Source organism: Salvia hispanica, chromosome 2, assembly GCF_029641045.1.
Source record: "Salvia hispanica isolate PSC_SH4W2 chromosome 2, Shi_PSC_v1, whole genome shotgun sequence".
In the NCBI taxonomy this organism is placed as follows: Eukaryota; Viridiplantae; Streptophyta; class Magnoliopsida; order Lamiales; family Lamiaceae; genus Salvia; species Salvia hispanica.
Window position 1 is genome coordinate 43,206,406 of NC_142693.1, and position 16,507 is coordinate 43,222,912.

The window sequence follows — 16,507 nt, forward strand, 5'->3', positions numbered from 1 at the left end:
GGTGGAATTATAAAGAGCAAAATTCACCCGGCCGGGTGGTCATTTTCGACCACTTTCTGACCCTTTTCGCGCAGAATCGTTGTACCCAGCCGGGTGAATTTATAGTGTAATAATTCACCCGGCCGCGTGAAAGTTTCTGGACAGCGCAGTGTTCTTGTAACGGCCATAACTTCTTCTACCGAAATCCGATTGAGGTGTGCGAGATATCCACGCGAATATCTTTCGCAGACGAAGAGATTGATATGCATTAGGGGCTGATTGGACTTCAAAATCTCCAGTAAATATTGTCTCAAACCAAGGTTACTGCACATCCACATATTTTGTACCTTTTTTCACATTCTTAACAAAATGGTCAACATACCAACATAATAGAGAAGTAGATATAAACATGTCCAATAATAGACAAAATATGATCAAATTCATACATAACCACCCTCTAAAACCATGTAAAATCCAAGTATGTCAATTATATAGGGAAGACTAATTCCTATCTATGGAAAATGTATCACCTTATTCTAGGAAATAGTATATGCCTCAATCAACTACATAATAATCTCAGTCAATCAATTATTTCCACAATCTTCTCCTTCTTCTGTTAATATCTCGGTTGATATCTTTTGACAGATTCCTCCGTCGGTAATTCCGTTGGTAAATCTCAGTATTTTTGTAGTGATGGGTGATGCCAATGACTATGAGGCCATCTGATCGCATGCATATGTAGATTGTTGTGTTTATGTTATGTGCTAAATATGTGTTGTTCTTGTGTATGTTGTAGTATTTCATTAATATTGTATACAAAAGATTTATAATTCCTGTGTATTTACTGTTGTTCTTGTGTATTTTTTTTGGAAAAGAAAATTTGAATCCCGAGTTTAATTAATGTCACATTTCCACGTCGATTAAAGTCATCAATATAATGCAAAAAACTATTGTTTCGATCCAAATTATCTAGCATTCCTCTGTCCTAAAAAAGAAATCTCATTTTGTAATTTTCGTTTTTACTACAAAATAGAATCAATTAAAACAAAAATGAGAATATATGATATTTTTAAGAACAGCTAATAAAAAAAAAAGAATGCATGCGCATGTCTCATTTTAATAAGATGTTTACATTTTGATTTCTTTATCTTGGCATGATTATCTGTAGCATCTAATTATATTAATTCAAATTCAAATTAGCTAATTATATTTATAAATTATAATACCTTCCACGCATTTAAATTATTTGATTTAAACATATTAGTCATATAATTTTCTTTTCCGTTTTGATCAAAGTCGTGAATATATAATGCTAAAACTATTGTTTCGATCCAAAGTATCGTACTATTTTCATAGCTAATACGTTGATATTAAAAACTAATTAACTCCTTGTATCAGAATATGCTTTTAATTAAGAATCTAAGATACCTTTAATGTGTCCAAGAAAAGAATGTGTGAACCTTTTATTCTCTCTTTGCACGAGCTCAAAGTTTGCATGATTCTGTTACTACTCAATGTATTATGTATGTATATGAGTATTATCTATTCCAGTGAGCAGTGATAAAAATAGGTAAAAAGGAAAACAAATGTTAAGATACAAATAAAGTAAAATAGAGCAAGAGATTTTTTGTAAACGTGCATTTAAAGCAAAAATAAGAATATTATGATCAGTTGTAGTGACTTGGTATAACTGACTACTTTGTTGTATAGTGGTATCTATTCTTTTCTCACGCTCCAAGTTTGCATTATGCTTTTATTACTCAATATATATATGTAAGAGTTAGCGTTATCTTTTCCAATGTGAGAAGTCATAAAAAGAGAGAGAAAAAGAAAAAAAAATGCTAAAAAAAAGAGAGATAAATGGAGCTTGAGAGTTATACTCATGTGGTTCATGAACACCCAATGAGTCTGATCCCACACTCAGTCAACGAAAGGGGTCACAACTCTTGGTGCTCTGGTTGTTGGAGATTCATTTTACCCGGAGATGCAACTTACGGTTGTAGCCTCAAGTGTGGATTCCATAAGTTGTTACACAAAGAATGCATGGAAATGCCACGAGAGATTATGCATCCTTTCCATCCTTCACACCCTCTAACACTCCAGGTAGTTCCACGCAAACTTCATGGATTAATAAAATGTGTAGTTTGTAAACAGGATGTGTCCGGGTTAAGCTACAGATGCAGTGATGGATTGTGGATCCACATGCCATGTGCAGATGATGTTGGTAATGATAAGAAAGAAAAGCAGCGACTAATAAAGCACCCGAGCCACCCTCAACATGAGTTACGTTTTTCAAAGAAAACGAGGTGGTGTCCATTCCCCTGCGATGCATGTGGTGTCATGTCACTCAACAAGGGGACTCCTACATCTGCACTGTTTGTGACAACTCCATACACGAGAGTTGTGCACTCCTCCCAACGTCTGCAGATTTCCCTCATCATCACCATGCTCTTTCCCTCGCCTTTTCTCCTCCGTCTGAGTACATCCGATATGAATTTGATTGTGGCATGTGCAACTCAACTTTGTCGTTGAGACGTTGGGTCTATCATTGCCACCTTTGCAGATATGCCGTCCATCTCAAATGCGTAACCTCCAAGTAATACTTCTTACTCTCTTTTTTGGGAAAAAGCAACACACTTGATTATTCTATCTCATACTAAATTCTATCTTTGTTTATCTACTTTATTATGCCCGTTTTTTTGAATCTTATGCTTCAACTATTTTGGGAGGAATGAAGTATTATTAATTAGTACTCCATTTGTTCCAACTAAGTTGGATCACTTCTTTTGTACACGAGGATTAAGAAATTGTGTTGAATGAGTTAAATGACAATAAGATTAACTAGGAGAGAGAAAAAAAGTAGTAGGATAGATAAGAGAGAGTAAAGTAGGTGATGGAGTAAAGTTAAAGCGATTACATGTTTTGTTTTTTGTTGAAAAAGAGAAATGACTCAATTTTGTTGGGACGTCCCAAAAAGGAATATTACTCAATTTTGTTGGGACGTCCCAAAAAGGAATATTACTCAATTTTATTGGGACGGAGGGAGTACCATTTTTGTAAAGGTGCATGCTTAGCTTTTGTGCTACATATAATTAATTAATTGTTTTCATGCAGATTTGATAGTGACAATGAAAATGCAAAAGCAAATGGTGATGAGAAAGAGGTTACCATATTCCCAAAAGCAATAGAAGACTTGTACGAGGAGATGGTTAGGCCCTTCGTTAAGCAACAGAAAGAACTGACTCGATTTATTTTAAACACGAGAATTATCCGTAAGTGTACGGAGCTAGTGTAGCAATAAACAAGTACGAGTATCGTATCCACAGAGACAAATTATGCAACTCAAGTACCACGAACCGATTTTGACTACTATCTGGAGAATCCGGAAAGGTTGGTTTTGATTTTGAAAACAAATAAACATAAACAAGCTAAAAGCACGCAACAAAGAGAAGTTTCAAATTAGAGAACACGGTAGAGCCTTGGATCCAACTACAACGAACACGATGCGAACAATTCAACAACTTCGATTACCCAATTTAAGTCTCTAGGATTACTAGGAAAATCGCTAGTCTAGGCTAAGCCCTCCTCGAGTGCACTCAACCAGTTGATTAACCATTAATATTGAAGTCTCCTTCTAATATTTAACAATTAATTCCTTAAAACAAAAGGCTCAAGCCCCTCACTCTAGAATTCCTTTTCTCGAATGAAAATTATCTAGGTGTCGTTCATTCTTTTATCTATCCTAATTAGGTATCTCTAGATTACTCATAACAAACTCAATTGGTAGCTAAGCAATTGAATTGAAAAAGCACAAGAACGATACAAAGAAATCACAAGAGCAAAGGTAATCAAAAGTCCTTGAATTAATCAAAAGTGTTCATTGTAGTCTTCGACAAAACTCTACAAAAGATTTAGCTAATCATATTCAATGCAAATTCACAAGAGAAATCCATAGGAAGTGAATTGAACATAGAAAAACTAATAAAGATACTCCCAAAGGTGAATTGAATGGGCAAATCGTCTTCGTCTTCAAACTTGTTGATGAATCGGACTTTCTGTCACTTCAATCTGCTCTCAAATGTGGAAACTGCTTCTGGGGCATGTGGAAAGTATGCTGGAGTCGAATCCTAGGTCCTATTTATAACTAGGGTGAAAAATAAAAGAAACGCAGCGTACGAGTAAATCGCCCGGCCGGGCGATTTTAAGTAACAAAACGCCCGGCCCAGGCGTTTTTTCTTGAAACTCAGCTTGCACGAAATGCCCGACCCGGGCGATTTTCCATAGGAAACGCCTGAGGACAGTGAGAATGCCCGGCCTGGAGGCGAAGATGCCTTGCCTTGTTCAATGAAACGCCCGACATTGTGTAGTAAAACGCCCCGCTCGATCCTTGGCTGCTATTTCGTCCGTTTCCACCTGTTTTGACTACAAAAACTCGACAAACTTATCAAAACACTAAAGTAGTGGATCATAGATGAAAACTCAAGTATTGTAACAAAAAACACTCAATTAAGCACTTTCAAACATCCAAAACACTTGCTAAACTACGAGTTTATCAAGAACAAATTTCCATCCCTCATCATGATAATGATAATCACAACATCGGTGGCAAGTATAACTTCTCCAATCATCCTCATCATCTACTAACTTTTACTACATTTTCTTCGGCTTCATCGTCTTCATCATCATCTCATGATCACTACAAAAGAGATGAAGACGATGAAGATGATCCTGACAATATTCCAAGATGGGAATTAATATGTGATGGGTGCACACTGCCTATAAATGAACAGAAGCAAACCAAAGATGATGATGAGTATGAGCATGGTTACATGAGTTGTGATTAATGCAATTACTTTCTACATTTATCCTACTTCAACTTACCACTACACAACCCTTCTTTTCCAATCCATCCTTTCAAAGATCACAACCTAACACTTAAAAATGCTAGAAAATGGATATATTGTTTTGTTTGTAATAGCTATACGAATGGGCTCTTCTACAAGTGTACCAATCAATATTGTGGGTACACAATAGACATCAAGTGTGCTTCTCTACCCAACACCATAAAACACGCAGCTCATCCGCGACATAGTTATCTCACGCTAGTCACAAGCGATAGTTATTACGATGTCAGTTTTTGTGTTAATTGTAATGCGCATGTATTGGGACACTACAAATGCAATAGTTGTAGATTCAGTGTGTGTGGTAAATGTGTGATGCTACCAGCAACAAATAAGCATAGATTGGAGAATCACTTGTTACTATTGACATATGATGCCCGTGTTAACCGTCCTAGTCAGTTCTACTGCAGCAACTGTGAAGACCAAATAAACCCCAAAAGCTGGATGTATCATTGCCGAGAGCGATCAATCCTTTGATCCCAAATGCTTTCCTGCTACGTCGGGTCTGTTTAGAAACATCAAATATGAGACACGACAGTATATGAATTCCAGTATTCATGACCATCCTCTTAGATTTCAAATCATAACCAAGAAAAGGAGATGTGACCTATGTCGTAACGACGAGTATGAAAGACCTGGATTTCAATGTGTGTCAGTGTCATGCTTCTTTGTCATGTGTTCTACATGCGGTACGAGACGCATGGGTGATGCCATCTGATTGTGTGCGTTTGTAGATTGTTGTATTTATATTGTATGCTAAATGTTTTGTTCTTGTATCTTTTATGTAACTATTTGATATATATTGTTTACAAAAGTATTAAAATTCTTGTGTATTTACTGATATTCGGTCAACAAAGCTAAATCAAACTCAACGTGGCATAAGAAATAAGTACATGGCACACACTAATGTAGCAAAAATCGAAAGGAGTAGGATGTGGAGGGAGTACTTTGAAAAAATCACAATTTTTGTTAGTATTATCACAAAATGTAGATTATGTAGTGCTTTTGTAGAAAAATTTAAACTTTCTAGTTGCTCACTTGGGACATAACTTATTTCACCTTTTGCATGTTCCATTTGTGTCCAAATATTAATTTTTTTCTTGGATTCGAATATCTAGTTTCAAATTTACTTATAAAATTGTCATATTGGGATTCACTAATCAAATTAGCTAGATTTCATAATTTTTTCCATATATTAGTTAAAATTGATGATGAGGTATATTATTCTATCACACGGCCATATATTTGTTGGATTCATTTGTTACGATGATATTGATCAATTTTGTGATGTCACATAAAATTTAAAACCAAAAGATAATTTACAAACTTTAAGTATTTTTTTTTTAAAATAATTCCACCTCAATCGAAGCCAAGATGGAGACGACATGACTTGATCATCGTTGGCGAGTTTAAATATTTCCAACACGATTGATCCACATAGATTTTACATATTTTAGGAGTTAGAGTTGGTTTGATTTAAATGAATATTGTTTAATTTTAGCATGCTTTTTTTATATGTATACTTACAAATTTACAATTGGTTGTTTTGTGATTTCATTGAGTGTCCATAGTAAAAATGCATAAAAGTAGAGATGTCAATTGGATCAGCTCTACGTATTTTCATGCCAATCCTTCTTAGAAAGTGGGTTAATCACATATAAATTGATTAGATTGTGATTTTATTGAATTATAAATATTTCATATATTCCTTTAAGGCTTTAAACCAAAAAAATGCCACAAACACAAAGTCAGTTTAGATTTAATTAATTTGAAATATACGTCATTCTCCTTAAACATTGAAATCTGAAATTTTATTATTATTGTAAATGTCGAATACTATTAATAAATACAAATATTTTAATTTAGATTCTTGTAATATTATTATAAGTATACATGTATCCATTGACTATTGCCAAATTGGCTATTTTTTCACTACCCCAATCCACGAATAATTAGTATAGAAGAAAGATATGAGTAAAAATATATATAAAGAAAGAAAGAAAGAAAGAAAGATATGGAAGGTTAGTTCAGTATTTTAGTAGAATATGGGACCATAATTAGAAAGACAAATTTATCGTAAATAGATATAGACTAATTTTAATGAATCAGTTAAAATATAAAAAAAAATGCCATTTTTTATAGACACGTAATATTATATTCATTTTCTAAATTATTATTAAGCAACGATAATATTTTGAGTCGCATAAAGCGCGAGGATTAACACTTGTAAGAAACAAAAAATACTTATGAACTTCGAAATGCACTAGTTGATTATTTGTGGGAACAAACAATACATGAATTTCAAGTTTTGAATTTTAGAATATGTGTATTGTTTCAATTTATATTTGAATTACTAGGTTTTTTAATTTTATATAATTTTTTTAAGAGTAGAGGTTAATTTTAGTTCTAAACATAAATCAAAATATGAATTTGATCTATAATGTTCACTTTTTGAAAAATAAATCCATAACAAATGAAATCCTTGTCGGAGTGATCCTTTTTTTACGGTTCCGTCAAAAACTGACGGTCATGACACTATGCAATTAGCATTGACCGTTAGTTTTTTTATGAAATCGTAAAAAAAGTACTACTTCAGTGACATTTTCATTTGAAGTGGACCCGTTTTTTCAAAATATGAATAATTTGGACTAAATTCATATTTTTATATATATACGACAAAAATAAAAAATCGACTACTTTTTTTTAAATACTCCAAATTACACCAGTAGGGTTCTGTCCAGTGTGGAAAATATATTTGGAATCTTGAATTGAGCTCTCACTCTTTGAGACTCATATCAGAAATGCAGTGATTGATTGGAAGAACCGAATCCGAAGAGGTAAAGAAGAAGCCCTCGCCGACTCACGCAGGCGCGAGCCACTTCAGGTAACATAATTGATTGTGGTTTACATAAATACGAATTTATTGTTTTAGTTGACCAATTTAGCCAGCTTATAGACATGGAATCTGTAGATTTTAAATTGTGTTTAAGCATAGGTTATGTGTGTTTGTGCTTATCTGATTTCGTTGTAATTGGTCTTTCCTGTTTCTTTTAAAAGCACATCCTGTTTGAGGATGTTTCACTAAAGATTTATGTTAGAATTGATTGATATTGGAGGCGGCTAATGACACATCCTGTTTTGGGCATAGGAACAAAGAGAAGATGTGGTAAGCTCAATAAAATGCAGAGAATCAGTTCCAAGAAGTTATGTGGTCTATGCTTGAATTGTAGTATTCGCTTATTTCCTGCCAAGCAAAATGCTACCAAAAAAGAATCGTTTTTTCATTTGGAATCTCATATAACATCAAATTCCCTGCTCTTTTCCACTCTGGGTTCCCCAAAGTTTGCATCGAAAGATAATCCTATTTCTGGCGATGGAAAGTTCAACACGATGAATGAACCGAAAAGAGGACGAGATTTTATTTACATTGATAAAGAAACTGAGTTTTCTCGGGAAAGTCAAATGCCAGATCATGATGAGTTCTCTGCTGATGTTGAGAAGATATATAGAATGCTTAGAAAGTACCATTCTAGAGTTCCGAAACTGGAATTTGCTTTGAATGAATCCGGTGTTGTAGTTAGGTCTGGACTGGTGGAAAGAGTGCTTAATCGCTGTGGGGATGCTGGGAATTTAGGATACAGATTCTTTGTGTGGGCATCGAAACAGCCAGGTTACAGGCATAGTTATGATGCCTATAAATCAATGATTAAGATTTTAAGCAAAATGAGGCAGTTTGGAGCTGTTTGGGCTCTTATAGAGGAGATGAGGAAAGAAAATGCTCACCTCTTATCGCCGGATGTTTTTGTCATTCTGATGAGAAGATTCGCATCTGCGAGAATGGTGAAAAAGGCCATCGAAGTGTTGGATGAGATGCCAAAATACGGGTGTGAGCCGGATGAATATGTTTTTGGGTGTCTGTTGGATGCTTTGTGTAAAAATGGCAGTATAAAGGAAGCTGCTTTGCTGTTTGAAGATATGAGGATACGATTTCCGCCAACAATAAAACATTTTACATCACTATTATATGGTTGGTGTAAAGAAGGAAAGTTGATGGAGGCTAAAGTGGTGCTGGTAAAAATGAGGGAAGCTGGTTTTGAGCCTGATATTGTTGTTTACAACAATTTGCTTAATGGATACGCAACAGCAGGTAAGATGTTGGATGCTTTCCATCTCATGCAAGAGATGAGGAGGAACGGGTGTGAGCCAAATGCAACTTCATATACCATCATAATTCAAGCGCTCTGTGCTCAGGAGAAAACGGAAGAGGCTGTGAGAGTATTTCTGGATATGGAGCAACATGGTTGTGAGGCTGATATCGTTACTTACACCACTTTGATAAGTGGATTTTGTAAGTGGGGTAAGCTTGAAAAGGGCTACGAGCTTCTAGGTGCTATGTTGCAGAAAGGGTATACTCCTAACTCAACTACTTATCTGTACTTCATGTTAGCGCATGAGAAGAAGGAGGAATTGGAGGAGTGTCTAGAACTTATGAAGGAGATGCGGAAGATCGGCGTGTTTCCTGACTTAAGCATATATAACACAGTTATTCGTTTGGCATGCAAGTTAGGGGAGACTCAAGATGGTATGAGAATGATGAATGAGTTAGAAACATATGGGATTAGTCCAGGGGTTGACACCTTTATAATCATGATTAATGGTCTCATTGAGCAAGGGTGTTTGGTTGAAGCTTGCGATTATTTCAGCGAAATGATAGGGAGAGGTCTTCTAGCTTCTCCACAGTATGGCATCCTGAAAGACTTGTTGAATTGTTTGTTAAGAGCAGATAAACTTCAATTGGCTAAAGATATCTGGTCTTGTATAATAGCTAAGGGTTGTGAGCTTAATGTGAATGCATGGACAATTTGGATTCACGCACTCTTTTCAAATGGGCACGTCAAAGATGCTTGCTCTTACTGTGTGGATATGATGGATGCTGGGTTGATGCCTCAGCCGGATACCTTTGCTAAGCTCATGAAAGGTCTAAGGAAGCTCTATAATAGACAGATTGCAGCAGAGATCACAGAGAAAGTGAGGAAGATGGCTGAAGAGAGGCAGATGACTTTCAAGATGTACAAAAGGCGCGGCGAAAGAGATTTGATAGAAAAAGCCAAGGCAAAGGAGGATGGGAGAAAGAGGAGAGCACGCAAGCGCCGTTGGGGAAGTAAAAGTAGGAAGGCTGGCGACTTATGAGTTGAGTACAGGGAATTGTTATCCATTGGATTCATTGTAAAAGCATGATGCCTCTTAGACATAGCAGTGTGGTAAGTCCTTTTCAAACTAACTGTCTCTCTCACATTGATTTATTATCTTTATGTGGTGATGATTTAACTGGATTTATGATTAAATAATATACTTAATCGTAATGAAAAACCTCTCTCTGGGACTCAAGATCTGTGAAAAATATGTGAGTGTTAGTTTTTTACATCAGGAATTTCTATGAAATACCGGGTAAGTAACTATGTCCCCTAAGAATATGCCAAACAGCTAGCTTAAAGTATTTGGTCTCTCTGCATTCAGCTCTTATGGGTTTAGCCTGGTTAGTTTTTTCTTAAGATGTTAATTAGACGCGTTTTCTGATGATGTAGTAAAGATTTTGTAGGTTTTGTTTTGAGGATTTGGAAATGATATTAATGTTTGGATCTGTAGGTAGATAACGTTATCTTCAGTTTTTGAGTAGTTTTTTGAGATTGTAATTGTATCGTGTAGATTTAATTAAATCCTATTTATTTGAAGAAAACTGAAATTTATTTTGGAAAACAAGTCTTTTTTTCTTTATATCTCCCGGGGGAGAGGGAGTAACAGTGCACCAGCAATCAAGGTAGTAACAGTGCACCAGCAATCAAGGTCTATTTCAGGAGGGTACTCGAGCCTGCGGATATTTTTTACTATTTATTATTCTCACTGTTTCAGTAGGATTTATCCATGGGCCCTTTCATAATAGTATTTAAAGTTCATTCGTTTATGTATCAGGGTATACGTTTTCCTTGTCCGTAGTTTTAAGATTGACTTATTTTGGCCTGAGGATTCTTACTTGTTTTGCGTGTATATTTAAGATCTATAAAATAGGTTGGATCTATGCAACCTTTTTGTAGTCCAAAAGGTAGTAGGAGATATATGATTCTCACTTAATTATCTTAATAGCATTAGAACTAGGTCTACTTACTTGGTAGTTGGTACTTGGAAGTGAATCAAATTTTCATTGGCATCTTTGCCTGAAGTACCACATACAGGAGATATAGAATCAGTGACTCTGAGAATGAGAAGGGGTAAAGAAAATATGGTTGGTAGATACCATGAAATCGGCAGCATGAGTGGACTTAAAGCATGTTTGGTAGGGTAGATAACTCATCTATAGATGGAATTCTATGAACTAAAATAACTGAATTATGATGCATATCCTCCTGCCCTTTTCTGCAGATATTTCAAGTTTATCTCAGTATGTTTAGATTATATTTTCCAAGTTTATGAATCTTTTGTCATAGTTTTATTTCAAACTTGAGTATTTGTTGGAGTTGGAGCCCTTTACTCAATAACTGGAGATGAAATTTGACAACTAACTACGTACCTCTTGCATTCATATTCTGCGAAATTTAGAAACTGTGAATCCATATCATTTTTCTGTTGTAGCTTTTTCCAGTTCGATTATGACGCTCATATGATTTTTCTGCTGATTTAAATGCTAATTGTCCATTTACCAGCATGAAAAGGTAATGCTCTATTATAAACTTCTCTCCATGCACATTGAGCTTCTTCACAATTTTGTCATCAACTATATTATATCCAGAAAAGTTTACGTTTATAATGCTTTACATATTTCCCCTCCAACTCCATTGATATCACTGAACTATCTATATCCAAATCCTTTAAATTGTGGATCAAAATACCCATGCCATAGTATAATTTTTTGAAACAATGACTCAGATTTCATATAAGTAGTGGTTGTACTGGAGTATTTTTAATACTAGTTCTGTAGTTAGTTCATGTGTTTAATTGATCTCCAACTTATTCAATCTGTATTCCTTTTTAGGATATCCAAAATAAATAGAGTTATTTCATCTTCAAGTAAAATTCAATTAATTTAAAACTATCATATTTGTGGATCAAAATACCCATGCCATAGTATAATTTTTTGAAACAATGACTCAGATTTCATATAAGTAGTGGTTGTACTGGAGTATTTTTAATACTAGTTCTGTAGTTAGTTCATGTGTTTAATTGATCTCCAACTTATTCAATCTGTATTCCTTTTTAGGATATCCAAAATAAATAGAGTTATTTCATCTTCAAGTAAAATTCAATTAATTTAAAACTATCATATTTTATTCTTTTTTCGCCTGTTTATATTATTTTTCACCTCTTTGATAGTTTAGGAATGGAAGCAACAATTTTAGGATTTAGAGTATAATCACGATATTATTTTTCTTCCCTTTTACAAATGTATTGCTAGTTTTAAACGTACTCTTTCCATCCCCTAAAAATAGGAACTTTTGAAATGGCATAGGTTTTAATGCAATATTGTTATAGTTAAAGAGGGAAAGAAAGAAAAGTGTGTTAGCGGAAATTGAGTATCACCTCATTAGAGAGAGAAAATTTCCTAAAATATAACTCATTATTCTTTTTATCTTTCTGTTACTTTACCAATATTGCATTAAAATTTAATACTCATGCCGTTTCAAAAGTTTCTAAATTTAGGGAACGGAGGGAGTATAATTTTATAAAATCTTTTTTGTCAATTTTATAAAGTTGAAAAATCGAAATTCGCAATTTCAATTTGAAGTTTGTGCATGATGGAGTTAACTCTACAAAACAATAATAATAATAATAATAATAATAATAATAATAATAATAATAATAAAAACTCTACAAAATAATAATGATCATACTAATATTCTTGTGCGTACGTGTCACGTGTGTATTGTTTATAGGCTTTCAAATGATCATACTAATCTTCTAATCAGTGTTTGAATATTACTAAGAAAATATGAACCAGTATTTTCTTCTTTATTCTCTTTTTTTTTTCTCTCGAAGTCTATTGTCATACATGATAGTATGATACATTGCTTTATTTCGACGACTTCATAATTCATTTATATTAAGAATAAAAGTAAATAGTACTTTTTCCGTCCCGGCTAAGATGACACATTGCTTAGCCGTCACGAGATTTTAAGAGTTATTGATTAAAGTGTTTAATTGGAGAGAGAAGATGTGTGTAAGTATTAAAGTAGAGAGATAAAGAAAGATGGATATTTTAATAGGATTTGAGAAAAAGTGATTGAGTGTATTAATTGGAGATAGAAAGTTACCAAAAAGAGAAATGTATCATCTTAGTTGGGACAAACTAAAAAGAAAAATGTATCATGTTAAGCGGAACAGAAAAAGTATTAAATTAGTTGAGACATTTGTCTTTCAACCAATAGACTTCTACAGAAAATGTAAGACTTAGCACGTAGTATTTGTGAATTAAAAAACAATTATTTAGCAATCATTATGAAGTCCTTATGCAATTTCAGTTTAAGAAAAATCTTCCACTCAAAACACATTTATTGATGAAATTTTGCTGCTAGCTCGATCAAATCTATTGGTAAAAGTATTTAATGATCCATTATTATGTCTGTAGTCTGCAAATCAAATCACCATCACAGACTGGGAAACATGAGACAAATTTGTCTAGAATAGCCATCGGTCATGATCTGCCAGGTGTCAAAGCAATTAAATGGTTAAAACTCGATATAATTCATGGAGAACTTCCATATTTTCTCAATTAAATGCATGAACACATAATTAATTTTACTAAATAAGCACTTATCAACCTAGATTACTTACTTACATTAACCTTCCTTCCTTGCTTCCTTCGATGGATCAATTAATTAAAGTATCAATATGTATCCAATGGGGAACATTAGGGTGCATCTTGGATTAGAGTCACAACGTACATACAATCTTGTGTTGCTACGTGGCACAAAACATGCAATATTGTAAATATAAAAATGCAATATACATTTGTGAAACAGTAGATGGATTTCTGCAAATTGCATTTTAGTTATAGGCAAATTGCATTTTATATGTTAAGTTTTGTATTTTAACATAAATTGTTTACAATACAAAATATACTACTATATAAATGCAATTAGTATATATATAAAATGCAAATTACACGGTCTGTATCTAAAATGCAAAACTCAACAATAAAAAATGCAATCTTTCTATAACTAAAATGCAATCTGTCGAATCTATTTATTACTTCTACAAATGTATATTGCATTTTAGTGTTTACAATATTACATGTTTCGTGCCACATGGCAGCACGAGATTGGATGTACATTGTAACTTTAAAATTAGTTAGCATATTAGTATATCCAATTATCCATGTATCCAATATAACTTAATTATGTATCGAATCATATCATTACCCAAAAATAATTACTATTCCCTCCGTTCCATAGTAATATGGGCGTTTTTCCATTTCCGTTTGTTCCATAGTAATAGAGTCATTTCCCTTTTTAGTAAAAGTAAACACATTTTTCCACACCTACTTTACTCTCTCTTAATTTTTTCTCTCTTCATCTATCTACCTTTTTCATTTTCCACTTTATTCTCTCTTTACTTAACTCACCTAACACAATTTTTCTTAATCTTCGTTCCGAAAAGTTTTGCCTCCATTACTATGGAACGGAGGAAGTACAATTCAATACATCAACCAATTATTTACACAACGCTTCAATATTAAAATTAGGTTATGAACTTTTGTACATATACTCCCTTGGTCCGTGAAATGTTGTCAAATTTTGATATTTTTGTCCGTCCGCAAAATATTATCTACTTTACTTTTTCTTTTTCTATTTTTGGTAAATGAACTTTACTTTCCACTAACTTATTACACTCACATACTATTATAAAACTTAATATATAAATGTGGGATTTACATTCCACTAATTTTTTCAACTCACTTTTCTTTACATTTCTTAAATTCACGCCGAGTCAAAACACTTTCTTTCTGAAATTTCTGATGCTCGTCAGTCGTCCATATCAGACAATTAGTATTTTCCCGAAAGGGATCACTCAATACATTTTGTACTATATTTCCTAATACACCATTATAAAGTTGACATGTGGACATCTTTTTATGTAAAGAAAATACATTTTCATTATAAACTCTCTCCTATCTTTTATGTCTCCTTTTTCTCTCTACTTCTATTATTTTCTCCTTTTTCTCTTACTATTTTTAATCTAAATAATTAAGCTAACTTCTTTGAACCAAAAAAAATTAATAGTATCGTTTATTTCATAAATTTATATAAAAGGGTCAAATTTTAACTTATTTCCAAATATATGAAAGGAAAAATTTTATTTTATTTTTCTTATTTTATTGAAATAAATTGATTATTAATATCGCCAAAAATATCAATTTATATACTTTAATTAAAATGACAAACGTTAAGTCTGTGATTTATTCAATATTTAAAACTTTTCTATAGATATATTCTATAACAAACATTATAGGCATGAATTATCCAAAATTTAAAAAATTTCAATTATTTTTATAAAAATCATAAAAATTTATATATTATTTTATATTGAAATAATAGCTATTTAGATTGACATTTGCTTAGCAATATTTAAAACTAATTTTTTTTAATAAAGTTAAGAAGTCAATAAATAAAAAAATTATCCCTTTTTATATTTTGTGGAATAAGTTAAAATTTAATCATTTTATATAAATATTTAAAATAAGTAAAAATTCGACACGGTTATATTTATTGTTAATAAAACTAACATAATTATTTGGGTTATAAGCAGTAGACATAGAAAGTATTAGGAAATGTTAACGCATGCAATATTTTATACTAGAAATAGATTTTCTTTTCATAATGACATATCCACATGTCAACTTTATAGTGGTTTATTACGAAATATAGTATTTAAAGTATTAGGTGATCCCTACCGGTATTCTCCCACCTTTCAAATTATAAATATGAGCAAACTATTAAACTTCTACCCCTAATTACAAGTCTTTAATTCATAAACTTCCTTATAAACATCACATACTAACCTTTCCGAACTAATATTCTCATATATATTTATAAGGGCATGTTAGGGTGTCACCACCCCTTAAAATAATATCATACCACCATTCCTAGCCAATCATTTATATATGTGGACGAATAATAAGTTGCCACATGGCAAAAAAAAATCTGAAAAACTGGGCAGCAATATGTTGCTCTTTATACAGCAATTTTTCTTGTCCAGCAATATCCAACACGCTATACAGCAATCTATCTAGCGTGTTGAATATTGTTGTGTAGCGTTTATAATATTGTTATATAAGAGGTGTCACGGTGTCACTTTAAGAGGGGTTTTCATTTTAACACAAACCAAATATATATTTTTCTTTTAATGAAATATCGATTTCAACAACATATTACGTTAAACCAAGTTTTATTAATGTAACATCCCGGATTTTCGAACCCTAATTTTAGAGCCCTAAAATTTTATTGATGACGTGGGAGACGTGAATTAATTGATGAACGAATTTATTGCATGAGTTCTTATGACCGAGTTGTGTCTAGGGTTGCGTTGGAAGTTTGAAAAGTCAAACTTGTTGATTATATGATGTGGCATGTGATTAA

General features: G+C 32.9%; 1 protein-coding gene, 1 long non-coding RNA gene and 1 pseudogene across 2 annotated transcripts; all 3 read left to right on the plus strand.

The window, feature by feature from the left end:
* The first annotated feature begins 1,796 nt into the window (after nucleotides 1–1,796).
* LOC125202477 (uncharacterized) lies at nucleotides 1,797–3,351 on the plus strand. Its single transcript, XR_016136024.1, has 2 exons — nucleotides 1,797–2,575; nucleotides 3,094–3,351. It is a non-coding gene; the product is annotated as an uncharacterized LOC125202477 (long non-coding RNA).
* A 706-nt stretch (nucleotides 3,352–4,057) lies between these two features.
* LOC148932458 (protein VACUOLELESS GAMETOPHYTES-like) lies at nucleotides 4,058–5,393 on the plus strand (annotated as a pseudogene).
* A 2,220-nt stretch (nucleotides 5,394–7,613) lies between these two features.
* Nucleotides 7,614–10,186, plus strand: LOC125201654 (putative pentatricopeptide repeat-containing protein At5g65820). Its single transcript, XM_048099856.2, has 2 exons — nucleotides 7,614–7,764; nucleotides 8,029–10,186. Exon 2 carries the CDS (start codon nucleotides 8,061–8,063, stop codon nucleotides 10,068–10,070), a length of 2,010 nt encoding a protein of 669 aa, XP_047955813.1. The 5' UTR covers nucleotides 7,614–7,764; nucleotides 8,029–8,060; the 3' UTR covers nucleotides 10,071–10,186.
* The last annotated feature ends 6,321 nt before the right edge of the window (nucleotides 10,187–16,507 follow it).